The sequence below is a fragment of the Ranitomeya variabilis genome, chromosome 5 (assembly GCF_051348905.1).
Source record: "Ranitomeya variabilis isolate aRanVar5 chromosome 5, aRanVar5.hap1, whole genome shotgun sequence".
NCBI classification, from domain to species: Eukaryota; Metazoa; Chordata; class Amphibia; order Anura; family Dendrobatidae; genus Ranitomeya; species Ranitomeya variabilis.
The window spans coordinates 42897412-42919421 of NC_135236.1; the positions used below are offsets into that span (position 1 = coordinate 42897412).

Below are 22010 nucleotides of genomic sequence, written 5' to 3' on the forward strand. Positions count from 1 at the left end.
AAATATTTAAAAAATACTTTTCCACAAAAAAAAATCGGAAAAATTGCTTAGAAATCAAGCGTCTAGACTAGAAGACCCCATAAACGTTGAATTTACCCCAAAAATGGTATCAATAAAAATGCAAGGTCACCAAGCAAAATATAAAGCCTTCACCTTCACTTTATCAATCAAAGAAAAAATAAGTTATGAGTTTCAGAATATCGTGACACAAACCAATTATTACAAATTTCTCAATTTTTTCCACCACTGAAATAGAATAATAATAAAGAAAAAAATAAATGAACACTGTAAAAAAAATTAATAGTGGAGGGTTTTTTTCCACCATTTTTCTGCGTTTGGATTTTTTTTCTGTTTTTCAATATTTTATATGTTAAAGTGAATGGTGTCATTCAAAACTAAAACTCTTTCCAGGGAAAAACAAGCTCTCGTACAGAGATGGAAATGGAAAAATACAACATATGGTTTCTGGAAGAAAGGAAGCAAAACAAATGAAAAACACAAAAGTTAAAGTTTGCCCCGTTAAGGAACCACCAAGTGTTTTAACAAATAATCCATTAAGAATTCTGCATATTGTCTGTCCCATGAAAGCAGAATTCTCAAATTATGTGGGATTGCAGATGCAGGTTGTGTTCCCTTGGTGAACTTTGCCTGTCTAACCTTCTCTTCTCGTCTGTTCAGCTTGTGCTCTTATGGTGACACCATGTCTGGTGAGACTTCATTTTCGCAAATTGATTTTGTACCTGCCATGGCTGGAGATTATGAAGCAGTGATGTCCATCTCCGGTGGGATATACAACGGAACTGACTATCTGCCTTTTAAGTACCACGCTTCGCGGAAGGACCCACAGAGAAAAATGTTTCTAGCCAAGTGTGAAGAAAAAGTTGTAAGTAAAGGGCAATAGAAAAATGGCAAAGTTAAAGATCTGGCATGTTGAAACCCAAAAAGCCAAATCCATTCCTTCTTCCCCGCAGTCATCAGTGAGAAGTCAGAGACCACCATTTACATTAGTCAGCCAGTCTCACCATTTAGGAGAGCCCTTCTACTACCGTATGTACATTTGGCACTGACTGGGCAAAAAGATTTTATGATAGATATACAGCAAGATTTAAATAGTGCAGACTGTTCATTTTAGACCAGACAGTATAGTCCTCCATATAGTATTATGGGCATCACATAGTCCTCCATACAGTATTATGGGCACCAAATAGTCCTCCATACAGTATTATGGGCATCATATAGTCCTCCATACAGTATTATGGATACCACATAGTCCTCCATACAGTATTATGGGCACCATATATTGCTCTATACACTATTTCATCGGATACTGTTTCCAACCGGGGGGTTCAATATATTTCCAAATTTTGGAAAGCATTTTGTGCTCGCTTAGGGATTCATCTTTCATTCTCATCCGCTTTTTATGCACAGTCTAATGGGCCAACTGAAAGAGTGAACCAGAATCTTGTGACATCTTAGGTGCTCTGTGTCCAAAAATGACGAAGATTGGGTTTCTTATTTACCTATACCTGTTTTCGCTGTGGATAACCATTGTCATGAACCTACTGGCTAGTCCCCATTCTTCAGGGCATGCGATTTTCATCCTCAGACCTGCTCCTTCAATAGGCATCTTTCTTCAGCAGTACCTGAGAAGGAACAGTTTTCTTCATCTATTACATCAGTATGGCAAGGTATTTTTAGTAATGTGAAGATGATGGCGTCCAAATATAAGAATTTGGCTGATCGGAGACACTTGGGGAGTCAGGACCTGTGTGCTGGTGACTTGGTATGGTTGTACTCAAGAACATTAAGTTGAAGTTTCCTGGGAACTGAGACCCAGGTTCATCCGTCCCTATAAGATAGTTGCCATCATTAACCCAGTAGCATTTCCCCTTGCTTTGTCACTCACTTCTAAGATTCATAATGTGTTTCACTGATCACTTCTCAAAAAATACATTGCTTCCTCTGATCTATCTCCACCACCACCTATCCCAGCCATTGTTGATGGGAATCTGAAATTCCAGATAGCAAAGATTATCGATTCTCACTTTGTACTCCAGTCTCTTCATTATTGGATACATTGTAAGGGTTACGGTTCTAAAAAGAGAATATGGGTACCAAGATATGGATTTATGCGATCAGGTTGGTCTGGTCTTTTCACGCTTCACATCCAGATATAACTGGTTCTGAGGTTCTGGAGTTCCCTCTTAGGAGGGGGTATACTGTCACGGGGATACCACGACAGAGATGGGTCAGAAGATCGCAGCATCTGGTCAAACAAAATCCTGAACTAAACATCTGTCTGGCCTTTGCTGCAGTCAGCTCGCCAAGTAAGAAAAATCAAGCCCTCACCCTCAAAGAACAAATACGTTATGTGTCTCAGAATATGGGGACACAAGCCAATTATTACAAATTTCTGATGTTTATTTTTCACCACTGAAATTAAATTTAAAAATATATATATATGGATGTTTGGTATTGCTGTAATGGTACTGGCCTGGACAATCATGTTTCCATTTTTAACAAAAGAAATGAAAAAAAAAAATGGCGGCATTGGGGAGGTCTTTTTTCCCACCAATATACCGCACTTGGATTTTTTTCTGTTTTTCAATATTTTATATGTTAAAGTGAATGGTGCCATTCAAAACTAAAACTCATCCGATGAAAAAACAAGCTCTTGTACAGCGTTGGAAATAGAAAAATACAAGATATGGTTCCTGCAAGAAAGGAAGCAAAGCAAATGAAAAATGCAAAAATTAAAGTTTGCTCCATTGGGTAACCTCCAAGTGTTTAATAAATAATCCATTAGGAATTCTGCATATTATCAGTTCAGCGAAGACAGAATCCTCGAATCACATGGGATTGCAGGTGAAGGCTACGTCTCTCCTGGTGAACTTTGCCTGGCTGTATAACATTCTTTTCTTCTTGTCTGTTCAGCTTTTGCTCTCAGGATCCTGTGGTGACACCATGTCTGGTGAGACTTCATTTTCACAAATTGATTTTGTACCTGCCATGGCTGAAGATTATGAAGCAGTGATGTCCATCTCCGGAGGGATATACAACGGAACGGACTATTTGCCTTTTAGGTATCACGCTTGGCTGAAGGACCCACAGAGAAGAATGTTTCTGGCCAAGTGTGAAGGAAAAGTGGTAAGTAAAGGGCAATAGAAAAATGGCAAATTTAGGGATCAGGCATGTCGAAACCCAACAAGCCAAATCCATTCCTTCTTTACCTCGGTCATCAGTGAGAAGATAAAGATCGCCATACACAATAGTCAACTGGTCTCACCATTTAGGAAAGCCCTTCTACTATCAACATTTGGCACTGACTGGGCAAATATATTTTATGATAGATATACACTGAGATTTACATATAAGAACCTGTCAAGAGGCTTAAAAAGATTCTGAGGATGACTATTTTTTAAAGTAAGACCACTTTCATTTTTGGGTCCAAATTATTTGGTCCCATTTTTGTTCTCAATGACTTGTTTATTTGACCAGTGCTCCTCACTGCCCTGGCTTCTCACAAATGTGGCAGTTTCGAAAAGTGAATTGTAGTCCCAGAACTTTCTTTGTCTAACAGGACTTATACCACAGACAGAATAGCAGGGGAAAGCACTGCCAACGCTCTACGCCAACTCAATTAACCCCTCACACGCCATGGTCAATAGCGACCGTGGAATGTAAGTAGTTTGACAGAGGGAGATTGTTCCCTCTGTCACTGCATCAGCTCCCACAATGCGATTTCAAAGAGCCGATATCGATATGGATATTTGCTATGGGAACAAGAGGTCTAACAAAAGCCTAATGTTCTGCCATAGATCAAGCCTTAATAAATCGTGTATAAGGCCTCATTCACACATGAGTATTTTTGATCAGTATTAGATCCAAAACCAGGAGTGTCACCAAAACACAGAAGAGGTGTCCATGTTTTGTAGACCCAGGGCACCATTAGTGGAAAAAATAGTATGCGGAATCGCTTAGCGAGTAGTGAGACTGATCAGGACTGTAGCTGGGTTGTTGTGAAGTTGGGAGAGTCAGTGTGTTAAACTGCCCCACCGGCTACAGGCGGCCTGCACGGGCATGATGCCTTCTCAGCATAAGTCCACACACCCATCCAGGACCCGTACTTTAATATAGTGTGCTGTAGCATAAAGGGAAACGAGTGCTTCGCCCGCAGCTACAACCAACGTTACACTTCCATTTATTGTTTTTGTCTGTCACAATACAGTCACAACGCATGCATGGAGAGCCTGTTTGTTGTGACACAGCCGCGACACATGCATCTTTGGTGCCGGACACCTGATTATCGGGAGAGATCCATGTATCCGGGTTACCGAGGCAGCTATTTGGGAAGCACTATAACTATTCGGGTGAGCTCTTATCTGAAGCTATTCCATCAACCCTATTCACCCTGCCTCACAGAAAAATTAAATAAAAAATTATCAAAAAGTTTTTTAAAAAACTACACCTCATTATGCAAGAGAGCAATCTCTCATATACCCATGTAATTAAAAAAATATATTTTTGATATAACTTTTTCATTTTTTTAAGTAGTTTTTTGTGTGCTAAAATAGGAAAAAATAAAAATGCTGTAAATTACATATCGGTGTAATTGTATTCACCTATACTCTAATATCATTATTTGTTCTACATAGTGAATGGTAAAAATAAAATAGCCAAAAAGTGTTCAAAAAGTCAAATCGTATGTACCCAAAAATAATATCAGTGAAATCTAGAGTTTTTCCTTCCAAAAATTATCCCTCAATGAAAAAAAAGTGGCTGTCAGAAAATGGTGTCCAAAAAAATGTTTTTCTATTTAAAGGGATGGTCTTATGCCTCTAATGCCCTTTATAAATACCCAACTCTAAGCCCTAACCACTTTTGTAATTTATTTTATTATAAAATTTCCTATCTTTCTACCCATACATACCCATATTTTTTCTTCACTTCCTTTCACATTTTGTTTTGATCTTCCACATTTTTTCAGTCTCTGCCGCCCACATCTTCAGTGGCTACCACATTTCATCTGTCCCTATGTCCCTATGTGCACCTTCCGTGGCTATCTCCATACTTAATTTGTCCCCACCCTCACCTTCAGTGGCTCCCACCACACTTCATTTGTCTCCACCCACACCTGCAGTTGCTGCCTCCACACTTCTTCTGTCCCTGCCGCCCACATCTTTACTGGCTGCCACCACATTTCATCTGTCCACATTCCCACATCTTCAGTGGATGACTCCACACTTCTTCTGTCCCACCTGCACCTTCAGTGGCTGCCATCACACTTCATCTGTCCCCACTCGCACCTTCAGTGGCTGCCTCCACACTTCTGTCTACTGCCCACATCTTCATTGGATGCCACCATACTTCATCTGTCCCCATTGCCCACATCTTCAGTGGCTGCCTCCACGCTCCATCAGTCCCCATCCACACCTTCAGTGGCTGCCTCCACATTTCTTCTCTCCCCATTGCCCACATATTCAGTGGCTGCCTCCACACTTAATTTATCACCACGTGCGCCTTCATTGGTTTCTTCCACATTTCATCTGTCCATGCCTGCACCTTTAGTAGCTGCCTCCACACTTCTGTCTCTACCACCTGCATCTTCGGTCATTACCGCCTCAGTGGTAATACAAGCTGGGGTGAGTGACACCAGTGAAACCCCACAGCTTCTATCACCACCCTCAAATGACAAGTTATAAGAAGGTGGGACTAGTGCTGCTTTCTGATGATGATTTGTTTGAGTAAACAAACACAACCAACAGCACCAGAATGTTGGGATGCACGCTCCAAAGTTCAAGGATCCAAACTGAACGATACTCACAAATGTAGAAAAGGAAGCAGCATCCGTTCCAGGTGAAAAGGTTATCAAAAAAGTCTTTATTCTGCCATAGTAACATACAACGTTTCGGCCATGTTGGCCTTTGTCAAGTATGACATACTTGACAAAGGCCAACATGGCCGAAACGTTGTATGTTACTATGGCAGAATAAAGACTTTTTTGATAACCTTTTCACCTGGAACGGATGCTGCTTCCTTTTCTACATTGATGATTTGTTTGAGGTCAGTGATGGAAACTGTGGGTCGGCGCTGGTGTCACTCACCCTACTTCTATCTCTGCACCCTGTTGACATATCATTTCAGGGCAAGAGATAGTGGTAACAGTGGTGGAAAGCCGCGAGGCATGCAGGCACAGGGACTCGAACATATTTTTCAAGCGGGCTGAAGACATCCGATTAGCACACAATCGTACTTGGATAACACCTTATCCAAGCACATTCGCTGATCACTAATCATTACTTTGCAATTTTAACTAAGTATAATGACATATGCATCAGCAGTTTATCTCAATGACAAATTTATTTCAATGTCTTGGTCTTACATTTGTCTAATTTCCTGTGACGTAGTGATCACTAGTGGGTTGGCAGCGATATTTCAACACACGGCAACAGTTCCTTCATTAAAACAAGTCCATCTCTGGTTTATTATATAATCATAAACCACTATGTCCGCACCTGAACATTACGGTACCGACAGACAGTCCATTTTTAGATGAGGTTACATTCTTACGTGACGCCCGTCAGTTCACAATTCCCCAAGCTTTGCGTTACCTGCTTAACCGATACACAGGTTTGCTAGTCTGGATTCGTATGGGTCCTGTCAGCAGTTCAGATCCTCCATGCTCCATGGACTCTCAGGAGTTCCAGCCAGCTCCAGTCTCACACATGACCATCCCCTCATGTGGTGCAACCAGGAAAAATATAGGACCTTCCTGACTTCACAGGAGCACACCCCATGGGGGGTATGTGGTTAACCAGTCCCACCCATCACGTTCTGGTTAACCCTTAAATCCAAACCTTTACTAAAATACAGGTTTGCGGGACTACAAGACCCAGCAACCTGTCCTGGATTCAGATCACAGCAGACCTTTTTCCGTGCGATACATACCTGTCTCTGAGAATACCACTAGTTGGTATATCACATTCCAGTGAAAATAATATATTAAGTTCAATTTCATTTTAATTGTTAGTGTGCAAAATTAGAACTAAGTCCATAGTTCTGCGCGTCAGTAGTGTGTTAAATCAAATGACAATGGCATGCACAGTAGCAAGTTGTAGAATTATAACTAAGCCCAATGTCATGCGCTGTAATGGTTGGTGAAATTAGAACTACAGTAAGTCCAATGCCGTGTAGTTGTGGTCTGCAAATCTCCAGATCTGACAAACACGGCATGCGCACTGAAGATATTCTGTCATTATCGGACAGAGTTTGGGACCTATATACAATGGGTAGTTTGAATGGTGCAGGCACAGGTATATCAGGGATGCGATTGGATAGTGCGTTTAACCAATAGATAAGGATGTCATCAGTGATGTGCAGCGACGCATGCGCGGATGCATCCTCAATAGGATCCGATTGGACAATAAGTATAACCATTGGATGTCAGTGCCTCTGATGACGCTGCACGATGACGCAGATGGTGTCTGATGCCGAGAACAGGGCCAGGAGCAACTTCTGAATGAAAATTCATCACATCTATTTGAATATCTTCTTAATTGCGAGAAAAAACAAGATTAATGAACAACTAGACAAAGAGCTAATTGAGATTCAAAAATATATTAATCAATCGGAATTCAGTAGACGAATCCTATTTGCGAAAAATAAATTAGTATTTTAAAAGGGAAATTAAGGAGCAAAAATATCGGAAGTATATTAGAGATCTAAACGATTTTGAGACAGGACAGGGGCACAAACAAAGGAATATCAGACCTTATAATAACAGTTCACGTTATACTGATATTTCCGAAACTGACAATTCAGGGTCAGAAAGTATAGAGATTGCAAATCGAATAGGAACTAAGAGACAAAGTGGTCCTAAGAGAGATTTTAAAACCTCTGCATGTAAATCATGGTTAAATATGAGAAAAAATGATGCAGGACAAAAAGTAGGATACAATACAATGTTAGATGGACAATCCTCCTCCTCTTATACCACGCAGTCAGCTGTAAAAGAGACAATATGAGATCAATGGTTTTCGGTAATGGTACTACTATACTGGTAAACAGAACCAACAGTACCGAAATAACACCAATGAATGGGATCAGTGCTCCAAATACTTCAATGATATTACAAACAACATTCTACAGCAACGTATAATAAACAATATTCAGAACTATTCTATTACCCAGCCTACGACAATGACTCCTTTCCCTATTTGTCACGAGTGGGTCACATCCTTCTGGGAGATCTGGGGGTCGAAGATCATTATGTATTGTGAATCGCAGATCTTCCATTTAGCCTGTGTGTTTGTGTCCCATATTAAATGGATTTTGTTTCCTTTGGTGCTGAAGAGGCCCCTTCAAGACGCGGCCCTTTTTCGTTTTTGCGTTTTCGTTTTTCACTTCCCTCCTTCCCAGAGCCATAACTTTTTTATTTGTCCATCAATATGGTCATGTGAGGGCTTATTTTTTGCGGGACAAGTTGTACTTTTGAACAATACCATTGGTTTTACCATGTCTTGTACTAGAAAACGGGAAAAAAATTCCAAGTGCGGTGAAATTGCAAAAAAAGTGCAATCTCACACTTGTTTTTTGCTTGGCTTTTTTGCTAGGTTCACTAAATGCTAAAACTAACCTGCCAATGTGATTCTCTAGGTCACTACGAGTTCGTAGACACCTAACATGTCTAGGTTATTTTTTTATCCAAGTGCTGAAAAAAAATTCAAAACTTTGCTTAAAAAAATAATTAAATAAAAGTGCCATTTTCCGATATCCGAAGCATCTCCATTTTTCGTGATCTGGGGTCGGGTGAGGACTTATTTTTTGTGCGCCGAGCTGACGTATTTAATAATACCACTTTTGTGCAGATATATTCTTTTGATCGCCCGTTATTGCATTTTAATGCAATGTCGCATCGACCAAAAAAACGTAATTCTGGCGTTTCAAATTTTTTTCTCGCTACACTGTTTAGCGATCACATTAATGCTTTTTTTTATTGATAGATCGGGCGATTCTGAACGCAGTGATACCAAATACGTGTAGGTTTAATTTTGTTTTAATTGTTTTATTTAGGATGGGGCGAAAGGGGGGTGATTTAATCTTTTATATTTTTTATATTTTTTTGAAAAACATTTTTTTTTTACTTGTGCCATGCTTCAATAGCCTCCATGGGAGGCTAGAAGCTGGCACAACCCAATCGGCTCAGCTACATAGCAGCGATCATCAGATCGCTGCTAAGTAGCTGAAATGCAGGCTTGCTATGAGCGTCGACCACAGTGGGGCGCTCACAGCAGGCCAGCATCAGTAACCATAGAGATCTCAAGGACCTCTATGGTTACTGTCCTGACACATCGCCGACCCCCGATCATGTGACAGGGGTCAGCGATGCGCTCATTTCCGGCCGCACGGCCGGAAGCGGTAGTTAAATGCCACTGTCAGCGTTTAACAGCGGCATTTAACAGGTTAATAGCGGCGGGTGAATCGCGATTTCACCCGCCGCTATTGCGCGCACATGTCAGCTGTACAAAACAGCTGACATGTCGTGACTTTGATGTGGGCTCACCGCCGGAGCCCACATCAAAGGGGGAGACACAACATGCGCAGTAATAGTATGGCGCATGTCGTGAAGGGGTTAACCTCTCTATGCTGGTCAAAAACTTGCAGCTCCATTTCAGCTGCTTCTGATCAGGTCATTACCTCTCCATATGAAACCTGGCCAGACATTCTCCTTCTTGCCAGTGAAAGTTTTGCTTCCTTGCTCCTTGGAGATGCTGTGTTGAATTAGAGATCGTTGTTGCCACTGGAGATTGTTGCATGTTGTTTTTGGGTGTATGCTTTCCTCATTGTCTTATTCCCAATTGGTTAGTACATTCCTATCCTTTCCTATATACCTCTCTACCTTTGATGAGTGTTTGTAAGACAGTTAGATGTATAGTCACTTTTGATGATCTGTCTAGTAAAAAATTGTAACTTCTGTCGAGATATTGACCTATTCTTCTAGCACATCCAGATTTGAGGGGTATTGTTGAGGGATGTTGGGAGATTAACTTCCACAGGGGAAATCATTTATTGCCGAAAGAGTAGCTAGACCACTGAGTTGGCTTGAAGAACATCAGATTGGCACGAACCCTTGTGGCACCTGTTCTTTCTGCAAATATTTACCTTGTAAAAAAGAATCTGATGCCGAAAACAAGTATTGGCTACCACCTACTCATTCTCAGTAGTGTCGCCTTTGAGGAGAAGGTGAGTATAGTTATGTTTATCCAATCACTAGATGCGTGAATTTCTCGATTAATTATCTTGATTTTGATTGGACAGTCTTGAAAAAAGCATCCAATTGGTTTGGATATATGGTGATGTCAGAACGAAAGCTTTATAAGCCCTGGCACTCCATTTATTTAGCTAATTAGCCTCAACCCCCTGATGAAGCCTGGTTAGGTGAAACATGTCCGGGAGGATACGAGTTATTCTTAAATAGCTATAGTGGTCTTGTATATAATACTTACCATACATAGCCTCACAGTGTGCTATACTAATCAATGGACTGCAACCATTAATTTCGATAATATACAATAGCCAATAGGGTAGTGTCACCTATAGTATAGGAACTTAAGAGAAATCAGAAATACAATGCAATACCTACCACTGTAGTCCTTTTAAACATTAGTTTTGACCACGCTTATTAACAAAAAAAATAATAAAAGTAAATTTTTAATTGCAATCCCTTAAACTGGATTTAGTTACCCTCCGGGTAATATTTTAATGCGTATTTTCATCCCTAAAGGGTTTGTCAGATAACCTAGTTGGTTATTAATTGTCCAACTGGGAACATCCCATTTGGGGCTCGCGTCAAGCGAAACGTCCCAGGAAGTAAAGAATAAAAGACAGATCTAGAGAATAGCTGCATAGGGATTGATAGGACATTTGAAAATAAAGCTAATTACAAAAGTGTTTAGGGCTTAAAGGGAACTTGTCATCAGGTTTTCCCAATATAAATGATCGTCACCACCTTTAATCCCTCTTTTACAGTAGTCGAGCATGATGTATACAAGTCCCTAAACCCCCTCTGCCTAGCCGAAAAAATACCTTTTATTATCCCCCATACGGTCCAGTCCGAGGGGTGTCGCTGGTCTCAGTTCGGAGCCTCCTTTCTCTTCACAAGTGCCGTCCTCCAGCCCTGCTTCATGTGGATTTCCCGTCCTACATCATCTATGCAATGTCCTCAGTCATGCTCCTGCACTGGTGTACAGTACTGTACTCAGCCATCAGCAGGGCAGACCGAAGTAAGGATGGGCAGGTCTGTGATTGTGGAATACTGTGTGGAAGGTGTAGGACGCGTCAACCACATGAAGCAAGAAGAACAACTGTGATGAAGAGGAGAGAAGAAGCAGGACCAGAGACACCCATCGGACCAGACCGCACCGTGGTGGGGATTATAAATGGTGTTTTTTGGGGATCTGCATAGGGGTTTGGGGACTTATATACATCTTGCTAGACTGCTATAAAACAGGGATTAAATGTAGTGGGAAAACCTGGTGACAAGCTTCCTTTTAAAGATGGATATTTACGAAGGGCTTCCTTCTGATACTGCTACAATACACTAAACGGCAACCATAATGCCATGAGACCAGCCATAATATCTCTGTAGTAGCCACAATGCTACCATGCCAACCCCAACGCCCATAATGTCCCCTACTCTAGAAACTTATCCCTATAACAACAATGCCTCCATGACAGACTCATTGGCCTTATACTAGCCTCAATATCTCTATGACATCTACAATACTATATTAAAAACCAAAATGCCCATTATACTAGCCACTCCTTTATAAAGGGACAATACACCCCACAGGACAGGCAAACAAAGTCCCCATGCCACTTATAATACCGGCCAGCCTTACGAACCAACCACCCGTTCTATAAACCAGGCCCATTCTTGCCTCCCGTGGAGGTCTTCAAGATGAAAAGGACTGTTGGTGGAGCATAATAAGGTAAGCTCTACTTGCCATTGACTAATCAGTGTCATGAGAGTCATCTTGGCAATACTCCACCCAATTGTCTTCTTTATCCAGATGCCTACAACATACTTAGCACCTCAAGAACACACCGCGAGTGCTCTTAACCCTCCATAGTTGAACCGTTTTTGGTTATCCCTTAGTTAGTAGCTTTCAGAGACCATTTTCCCTTATCACAAATAGTAATCCTTCCTAGCCACCTACTCGTAATTTAAAAGCCTTTCGCTTATTGTCCTTTTTTGCTAGACATTGATCATGGACTTTTTTTTTGTTCAATGACTGAGAGAGGAAGAACTGTGAAAAATAACGCAGAAAATAATCTACTTTCTTTGTCCATATCCATCAACCTTTAAGAAAGGACGTAAGCGTCTCCATGCGTCTCCATAGAGATAAATGATTTCCGCATCAGTTTCCATTTCTCCTTCATTCATCTGTCAAACTGGGAATGGTGGTGACACATAATAGACTCAATTGCGCTCTATCAAACATCAAGCATGGGGGGGTAGATCATAAAGTATAGCAAACATGGACAAAAAGATTTAAAAAAAAAAACATTTTAAAAAATAGCAAAATTAATTCGTAGCCCTTAAAGACCTATCAATATTGAGATCTATTTATTGTAAAATTCATTTTTTTACAAATGTGAATCTTGGGGTTTCCCAACTGAAAAAACTGACAAAATTAACATTGCTGAATTAAGGTTCCACAAAGCCCCTAAGCCAAACATGTAGTGGGGGTTCATATTGTTCATTTTGCATCTGTTGGACAACCTTTATTTTTTCCAATCCTGTAGGAAGTTAACTGCCTTGGTGCAAAGATGTTGAGTGGTGTAGACCCCACAGATTCCTAAGTTTGTGACCCAGTCACCTCTATATTGTCCCACTGTGCCCAGACCTTACAGTTGACTGGAGACTCTTAGAAGCTACCAGGGTCGGACTGGCCATCTGGAAAATGCCAGAATGGTCTGTCTGACCATGGGGAGCATTCTGTGCTATGCTGGTAACAGAACTGGCCTATACTGTTAATAGTTGGGATGGAGCACAGAGCCACCGACTCCGTCTCTTACCCCAGCAGGCTCCCTTTTAGACTGCAACCTGATGGAGGCCGGCGTCTCACGGGTGTGATGTCGGTTGAGCGATTATGTCACTACATCTTGCCACCAGCGTCCACTGCCAGACCAGATAGAAAAGTAGATGGAGGATGAGGTGTTTACATTACATGAGCAAAAGGTTTTTTATTTTTGGGGTGCTGTGGGGGACCATCAGACTATATAAGGTGCTGTGGGGTGAACCAATCATATTATATAGGGGAGGCTGTGGGTGGACCATCATACTTTATAGGGGGCAGTGGGGTGGACCATCAGACTATATAAGGTGCTGTGGGGTGAACCAATCATATTATATAGGGGAGGCTGTGGGTGGACCATCATACTTTATAGGGGGCAGTGGGGTGGACCATTATACTTTATAGGGGGCAGTGGGGTGGACCATCATACTATATAAGGTGCTGTGGGGTGAACCAATCATACTATATAGGGGCTGTGAGTGGACCATCATACTATATAAGGTGCTGTGGGGTGAACCAATCATACTTTATAGGGGGCAATGGAGTGGACCAATAATACTATATAGGGGAGGCTGTGGGTGGACCATCATACTTTATAAGGTGCTGTGGGGTGAACCAATCATACGATATAGGGGGCTGTGGGTGGACCATCATACTTTAAAGGGGGCAGTGGGGTGGACCATCATACTTTATAGGGGGCAGTGGGGTGGACCATCATACTATATAAGGTGCTGTGGGGTGAACCAATCATACGATATAGGGGGCTGTGGGTGGACCATAATACTTTAAAGGGGGCAGTGGGGTGGACCATCATACTTTCATACTTTATAGGGGGCAGTGGGGTGGACCATCATACTATATAAGGTGCTGTGGGGTGAACCAATCATACTATATAGGGGAGGCTGTGGGTGGACAATCATACTTTATAGGGGGCACTGGGGTGGACCATCATACTATATAAGGTGCTGTGGTGTGGACCAATCATACTATATAGGGGGCTGTGGGGTGAACCAATCATACTATATAGGGGAGGCTGTGGGTGGACCATCATACTATATAGGGGGCTGTGGGTGGACCATCATACTTTATAGGGGGCAGTGGGGTGAGCAATCATACTTTATAGGGGGCAGTGGGGTGGACCATCATACTATATAAGGTGCTGTGGGGTGAACCAATCATACTTTATAGGGGGCAGTGGGGTGGACCATCATACTATATAGGGGGCAGTGGGGTGGACCATCATACTATATAAGGTGCTGTGGTGTGGACCAATCATACTATATAGGGGGCTGTGGGGTGAACCAATCATACTATATGGGGGCAGTGGGGTGGACCATCATACTATACAGTATAAGGCGCTGTGAAGTGGACCATCATACTATATAGGGGCAGTGGGGTGGACCATCATACTATACTGTATAAGGCGCTGTGGAGTGGACCATCATACTATACAGGGGGCTGTGGGTGGACCATCATACTTTATAGGGGGCAGTGGGGTGGACCATCATACTATATAGGGGGCAGTGGGGTGGACCATCATACTATATAAGGTGCTGTGGGGTGGACCAATCATACTATATAGGGGGCTGTGGGGTGAACCAATCATACTATATAGGGGAGGCTGTGGGTGGACCATCATACTATATAGAGGTCTGTGGGTGGACCATCATACTTTATAGGGGGCAGTGGGGTGGACCATCATACTATATAAGGTGCTGTGGGGTGAACCAATCATACTTTATAGGGGGCAGTGGGGTGGACCAATCATACTATATAGGGGAGGCTGTGGGTGGACCATCGTACTTTATAGGGGGCAGTGGGGTGGACCATCATACTTTATAAGGTGCTGTGGGGTGAACCAATCATACTATATAGGGTGCTGTGGGTGGACCATCATACTTTATAGGGGGCAGTGGGGTGGACCATCATACTATACAGTATAAGGTGCTGTGGAGTGGACCATCATACTATATAGGGGGCTGTGGGTGGACCATCATACTTTATAGGGGGCAGTGGGGTGGACCATCATACTATATAGGGGCAGTGGGGTGAACCAATCATACTATATAGGGGGCTGTGGGTGGACCATCACACTATATAGGGGGCAGTGGAGTGGACCATCATACTATATAGAGGCAGTGGAGTGGACCATCATACTATACTGTATAAGGCGCTGTGGAGTGGACCATCATACTATATAGGGGGCAGTGGGGTGGACCATCATACTATATAGGGGCAGTGGGGTGGACCATCATACTTTATAGGGGGCACTGGGGTGGACCATCATACTATATAAGGCGCTGTGGAGTGGACCATCATACTATATAGGGGGCTGTGGGTGGACCATCATACTATATAAGTTGCTGTGGAGTGGACCATCATACTATATAAGGTGCTGTGGAGTGGACCATCATACTTTATAGGGGGCTGTGGGTGGACCATCATACTTTATAGGGGCAGTGGGGTGGACCATCATACTATATAAGGCGCTGTGGATTGGACCATCATACTATATAGGTGGCTGTGGGTGGATCATCATACTTTATGGGGGGCAGTGGGGTGGACCATCATACTATATAAGGCGCTGTGGAGTGGACCATCATACTATATAGGGGGCTGTGGGTGGACCATCATACTATATAAGTTGCTGTGGAGTGGACCATCATACTATATAAGGTGCTGTGGAGTGGACCATCATACTTTATAGGGGGCTGTGGGTGGACCATCATACTTTATAGGGGCAGTGGGGTGAACCAATCATACTATATAAGGCGCTGTGGAGTGGACCATCATACTGTATAGGGGTCTGTGGGGTGGACCATCATACTATGTAGGGGGCTGTGGGGTGGACCATCATACTTTATAGGAGGCAGTGGGGTGGACCATCATACTATATAAGGCGCTGTGGAGTGGACCATCATACTAAGTAGGGGTCTGTGGGGTGGACCATTATACTACATTGGGGCTGTGGTGTGGACCATCATACTATATAGGCGACTGTGATGTGGACCATCATAATATATAAGGGGCTGTGGGGTGGACATCATACTATATAGAGGGCTGAAAAGTTAAACATCATACTATATAGGGGGTTGTGGGGTGGACCATCATACTATATAGAGGGCTGTAAAGTTAAACATCATGCTATATAGGGGGTCGTGGGGTGGACCATCATACTATATAGGGGGTTGTGGGGTGGACCAACTTACTATATAAGGGGCAGTGAGGTGGACCATTATACTATATAAGTTGCTGTGGATGGGGCCAGCATACTATATAGGGGGTTGTGGAGGACCATCATATTGGAATGGGGCTATGTGTTGGAACGATTATACTATATGGTGGGTTTTGGGGGGGGATAATCATTCTGTATTGGGGCAGTGGAGGATCATAATGCTGTGGGGAATCATCAAACTGTGTGAGATGGCTATGTTGGATAATTATACTGTATGGCTGACCATCATACTGTGTGAAATGGCTGTGGTGGACAATCATAATGTGTGGGGTGGCTGTGGAGGACATTGTATATACTGTGCGGGGTAGCTTTGCTGGACATTATACTGTATGGGGTAGCTGTGGAGGCCATCATAATATGTGGAGGTTTTTCGTGGCCATTATACTGTGTGGGGCGCTTTGGTAACAATCATACTGTATCAGGGTGTTATGGGGACAACATACTTTATATAGTGGTGAATACTATGAGCTGTAGTGACCATATTGCTGTGTGGGCTTTATAGGGCAATCATACTGTGTGGGGTCATCATACTCTATGGCAGTCATAAAAGGGGTATCCTTGTGGGTGAGACCACTTATGGGCTTCAGTAGGGGCAAAATAATTGTGCATGTGCCGCAATACATATCCCTCACCGTGTCTTAAAGAAGAATTCCTCCCATCAAAGTTTTTATCTTCATCATAAGATGCATTCATCTATATATATATATAATTGTCTAAGGGTTTTTCTGTCTGTCCTGGAAATCCCGCGTCTCTGATTGGTCGAGGCCGCCTGGGCCTCGACCAATCAGCGACGGGCACAGTATCGACGTAGAAATCCCGCGTCTCCGATTGGTCGAGGCCGCCAGGCCACAATTCATGATGCACAAATACAGCAGAGAATTATAGGGATAGTACAATGACAAAGATTTCACTTATTTCTAACATGACCTGAGTGATATCTATTATAAACTCTACAATAGCCCAGAAACCGGACATAATGGGCCCTATATAATGCTCCAGTATATGAAGGGCTCCATATAATTATCCATACAGAATGGGCACAATATAATGTTCCAGTATGCGATGGGTCCCATATATTGCTTCAAACATTAAAACTAAATATGAAACACTCACCTTTCCTCACTGACCGCAGGTCCGGACTCCTCAGCGTCGCTGTCTTCCAGCTCTCTGCATTGTGACTGTTCAGCCCTCTGACCTGAAATGTCACAGAGTCAGAAGATGTGGAAGATGGCGCAGCGGAGGAAAGGGGAGAGGTGAATATTGCAAGTTCCGGGGCCCTGAGCAAGCGGAGGGACCCAATCTCAGGTGCTAGCACCAGGCCCTCATTGCACACTAGTGTCCCCAATGATGAGTGGGCCCCCGCCTGCTCAGGGCCCCGGCACTTGCCCAGGTGCAGCGGGTGCTGACATCGGCTCTGGCAGGGGTGCTTCTTTAGAAAGTTGGGAGGTATGCCTTTCTGTGATTGTGACTTTTACTATGGGGGCCTGTTATTTATATATACACCCCTGCTCAGGAGCATTATTACAATAAAGAGGCACTGAGCGTCATTATTATAAGGAAGCACAATAGGGAGGCATTATTATATAAAGACACACTGGGGGATCATTGCAAAAATTTGAGGAGGGTCCTGGAGAAGCAGTAAGTAAAGGAGGTCTGTGTGTTACATTTTTCAGGGATGATTTATAGATGGAAGAAGAGGTAATGGCAGTCTGGGCCAAATGGAAAAGAAAAGGGAAAATGAATGACATCAATCAGTGAGAACAACACTAGTGCGCACCTGCACCGCACACATATATATGGTCTGCAGAGCACTGATGTACCATTATATGGTCTCTGTATGGTGGTGATATCAGTCTTAGTACAGGGGTTTTGGTGAAAGGTTCTCTAGACTTGAAGTTAAAGTCTACAGTCACTGTATGTGCAGTATCATTATTATTCAGTCTTATATAGGGATATTATTGGTATTATTCGAAATATTAGTCTTGTAGTAAATCTTGATTTTCCCGGGTAAAGTTATATTAGTAATAGATATCCCCTGTGTGCTTTCAATGCCAGGGCTAAATTTTAGTCCCAGTCCGTCCCTGGAAGCTACTTTAAGTTCATCTTGTTCTTCTTCCCCATCATGGATTGTCAGGTGGGCTTCGAATCATTCATATTGGTTGATGATGGAACTACTGCAGTGCTGCAAGGTCTTCGAGTAGCTCCGTGGATGAGAGGACAAGGGGTGGCTGGATTAATTGAGAAGTTTTGTTTGGCTAATCTACATTCTGACCACCCAGAGGTTAAAAGAGTCCGACTAACCCGAGGAGAGAATCCACCGGCTGCCATGTTGAAGAAATACAAAGTGATCAACTCTAAGGTGAATTCTGTTTGTCTACTTTGGTCTCTTCATCTTCCCTTCTTTTCCTGTGGCCTCCTTATTTTCCACACTTTCTCCCGATTACACATTTCTGACCTGTTATACCTATTTACTGCACTTCACATATTAAAATTTTGTCTACTCTCCTATGTCCCTCCTGTTCTCCACTAGGCGGTGTTACCATTACTCCTTCCCGCTGACCAGTTGAAAACCGCATTGACGTTACTGGAGTCTCGAGTGAGCAATGTTGACAGATCAAAAGAGCTAAATGTTCTGGGAGAAGAGGAAATTCTTAAATTCTTTGAGAAGTCTAAGACAAGGGAAGAATTGCTTCCTGGTGGACTCCTAGTTCAAGGCTGGCTCCCTCTTACCACTCATAAGTCCAACCTACATCTTCTACTGAACAGAAAAATTGTCTGGATGTATTCACATCCTGTGGAATCGAGTGACTTAGAATCTTCTTCCGAGATTTCAACTAGCTGTAGTGGCACCCAAGCGTATCTGGAAAGGTTTCTTAGCCTTGGTAACCCTCCATTTCCAGTACCCTTTGCAGAGGGAATTCACCGCCTAGATATTGACATGTTTGGAAATGACCCATCTTGTGCCAAGGTCCATATCTTACAGCAGATGAAGGTAGCAGTACAAGCACTGCCTGCAGGGAGCGGTATGATCTGTGTCCTATATGTAGACGAGAGTCTCCGGGCTGAGATTGAACGACTGTGTGAAGGGTTGACTCCATTCCACATTGTGAGGGAACAGATGCTATTGGAAATGGAGATCTAAGGTTGTTTGGGTTCTACTTTCGTGCCTTAGTAAGGTCTTACTTCAATGTCTGGCTTCTTTTATAATGAAAAATACCTGTCAATGGATCCAATTAATATCTATACTCTAGCTATTATAATTAAATGCTGTAATAAATGCTATGGAAATCATTTCTATGAATCTGTTTTCCAAGAGTTCCAAAGTAAAAACAGAAGATACACTATGGAGAAAAGTACTGTGCCCTTTCCATTTACAGACCTCCCATTTTACATCCACCAACAATAATATGGAGTCGCCCCTCTGCAGATATAACAGCTCCCGCTTTTCTTCTGGGAAGGCTTTCTTCAAGATTTTGGAAGCACCTGTGGCAAGATTTGATCATTCATTCAGAAAAGTATTTGTGAGGTCAGACACTGGTGTTGGGGAGAAGTTGGGCTCATAATCTCCAGTCTAGTTCATCCCTGTGGTGTTGGATGTGACTAAGGCCTGGTAATGTTCTTCCCCCTCCGAGTTTGTATGAACCTTGTGCACTGGGCAGAATTATGGAGAACAGAAAAGATCCTTCACAAAACTGTTCCCACAAAGCTGGAAGCTACGGTGGTGGCGGCTTTACATCACTCCATCTGATGCTCAGCATTATGCTGGAGATGTATGGCTGCATGTAGCTGCTCGGCCTTTAAACCCTCCGGCGGGGGCACAGTGTTTGTGCTGATACCAGAAGAGCTCTGGACTCTGCAGTTATGTATCAACAAAGAGTTGGTGACTTCTGCTGTCTGTTCCTCAGTACTCGGACCCCCGATCTATAATGTTACGGGGTCTCCACTTCATTGTCCCCATTGCCTTAATATCACACACAGGCAATGGGGAAGATTTAAAAAGGATGAAATGTCATGAACTGACTTGTTACCCCGGTGGGTCCTATTACAGGGCCGCACTGGTATCAGTGATCTCTGCACCACCGGCCTTTCCGTCATGTGGTAGCAAAGGCAGACAGCATGGCTGGCGGTTATACAGCGGTGGGTCGAATGCTATGCACCAGGGGGCTGAGGAGCCGGGATGTTATACCATGGGGACAATGGGGCCAGATGTTATATACCGGGTGCAATAGGGCAAGATGGAATACATCAGGGGCAGTGGGGTCAGATATTGTACATCAGGGTCAATAGTGCCAGATGTTATACATCAGGGTCTATGGGACCCATGTTATACCCTGGGGGCACTGGGGCCGGATGTTATACACAAAGGGGCACTGGGGCCGGATGTTATACATCAGGGGCAATTGGACAAATATTATATACAGGGATACAATGGTGCTGGAAGTTAAAAATGTGGCGCCCCTAGGGGTATTTGCCACAAAAATAGTTGTTGACACCAAATACAAATATTAAAATAGCAAGACTGCACTACCATCTCCGACCAGAAGGGGGAGCTCCAGAGACTCCCCTTGATCTATTCTGGTCTGAGAAAAGGACTGGCAGTTGGGCTGAGGAGCTGAAAGTGAGAGGTCGTATAACTGAACTCCTAACAGCCCTATGACGGATTATAGGCCCGTAATACCCATAGTAGGAAAAGAGGAATAGAGAAAAAGGACATTGTGAGAACCGGGTAGCAATAACCTCTACCCAGAATAGGCGCAGAGACGGATACCGGATCCGTGGCTATATTCGTTATATATAATACAGCAACCGGAAGAAAGTGAGGTGATATCAGCTTCACCAGGGTAAGACGCAGCAACAGACACAGAGTTCAGCGGTACTCCCAGAGGGGGTAAGCCGACAAAAAGGACTCGGGTTGTCCGTCGAACCAGAGCATAGAAGAGACAGATTGGGCCGGCAGTCAGTTCACATACAGCAGCAGGGCCATACAGAAACTGCGCATAATAAGAGGTGGAAATCCTGACAGGGTCAAAGTAATTTCAGAGTTCTTATACAGACTCCGGTGACAGTATTGGTCACAAATCCCTTTTTGTTGAAGTAAACTGGTTAAACGTTTCAGCGCCTCAGTCTTTCATTTGGACAATAGCCATCAATCCAGGATCGGGGTCATCACAGCTGAGAGGACCTGCTGCTGATCAAGTAAGTGTCTGTTCTTTCATGATATCCCTTACACTGTGCATCGCCTGAGGCCACAGCACCTGGTCAAGCCACTAGTGACATCCCCCTCAAGAGACGGACCTCATTGATCTGGTGCAGTGTATCTCGGTCTCCCGGGCATCACAACTGGCGTCACAAACAGGATTGGGCCAGCCCGTACACCGGGTATTGTGTGCCGTAATTGGAGTCTGAAACTGTGAAAATTTGGATGAAAAATCTTGGAAATTGACTTTGTTAAAGAAAATCCCGTTCCCCATTGAAAACTATTGAAAGTGACTTTTCTCCATTGGTTATAATGGGGTAAAAATGGCCGCCATCCCCTGATGTAATCATCTCATAACCGTTAAGCACAAAACTGTTAATCAAGCTACGTCATTACCCAAGCCCCAGTCTAACTGAAAAACTTCAAAATCCATCATCACAGAGCGTGCGGCAGTTAGAGGCAGCAGGGGGCGCGTCATTGTCATCCTGCTGCACAGAGG

The 22010-nt window shown here is 43.2% G+C and overlaps 1 protein-coding gene across 1 annotated transcript; it reads left to right on the forward strand.

The window, feature by feature from the left end:
- The first annotated feature begins 2896 nt into the window (after positions 1-2896).
- Positions 2897-19605, forward strand: LOC143774302 (histidine N-acetyltransferase-like). The gene is made up of 3 exons (XM_077261749.1): positions 2897-3147; positions 18449-18673; positions 18845-19605. The coding sequence occupies exons 1-3, from the start codon at positions 2965-2967 to the stop codon at positions 19454-19456; spliced, it is 1020 nt and encodes a 339-aa protein (XP_077117864.1). The 5' UTR covers positions 2897-2964; the 3' UTR covers positions 19457-19605.
- The last annotated feature ends 2405 nt before the right edge of the window (positions 19606-22010 follow it).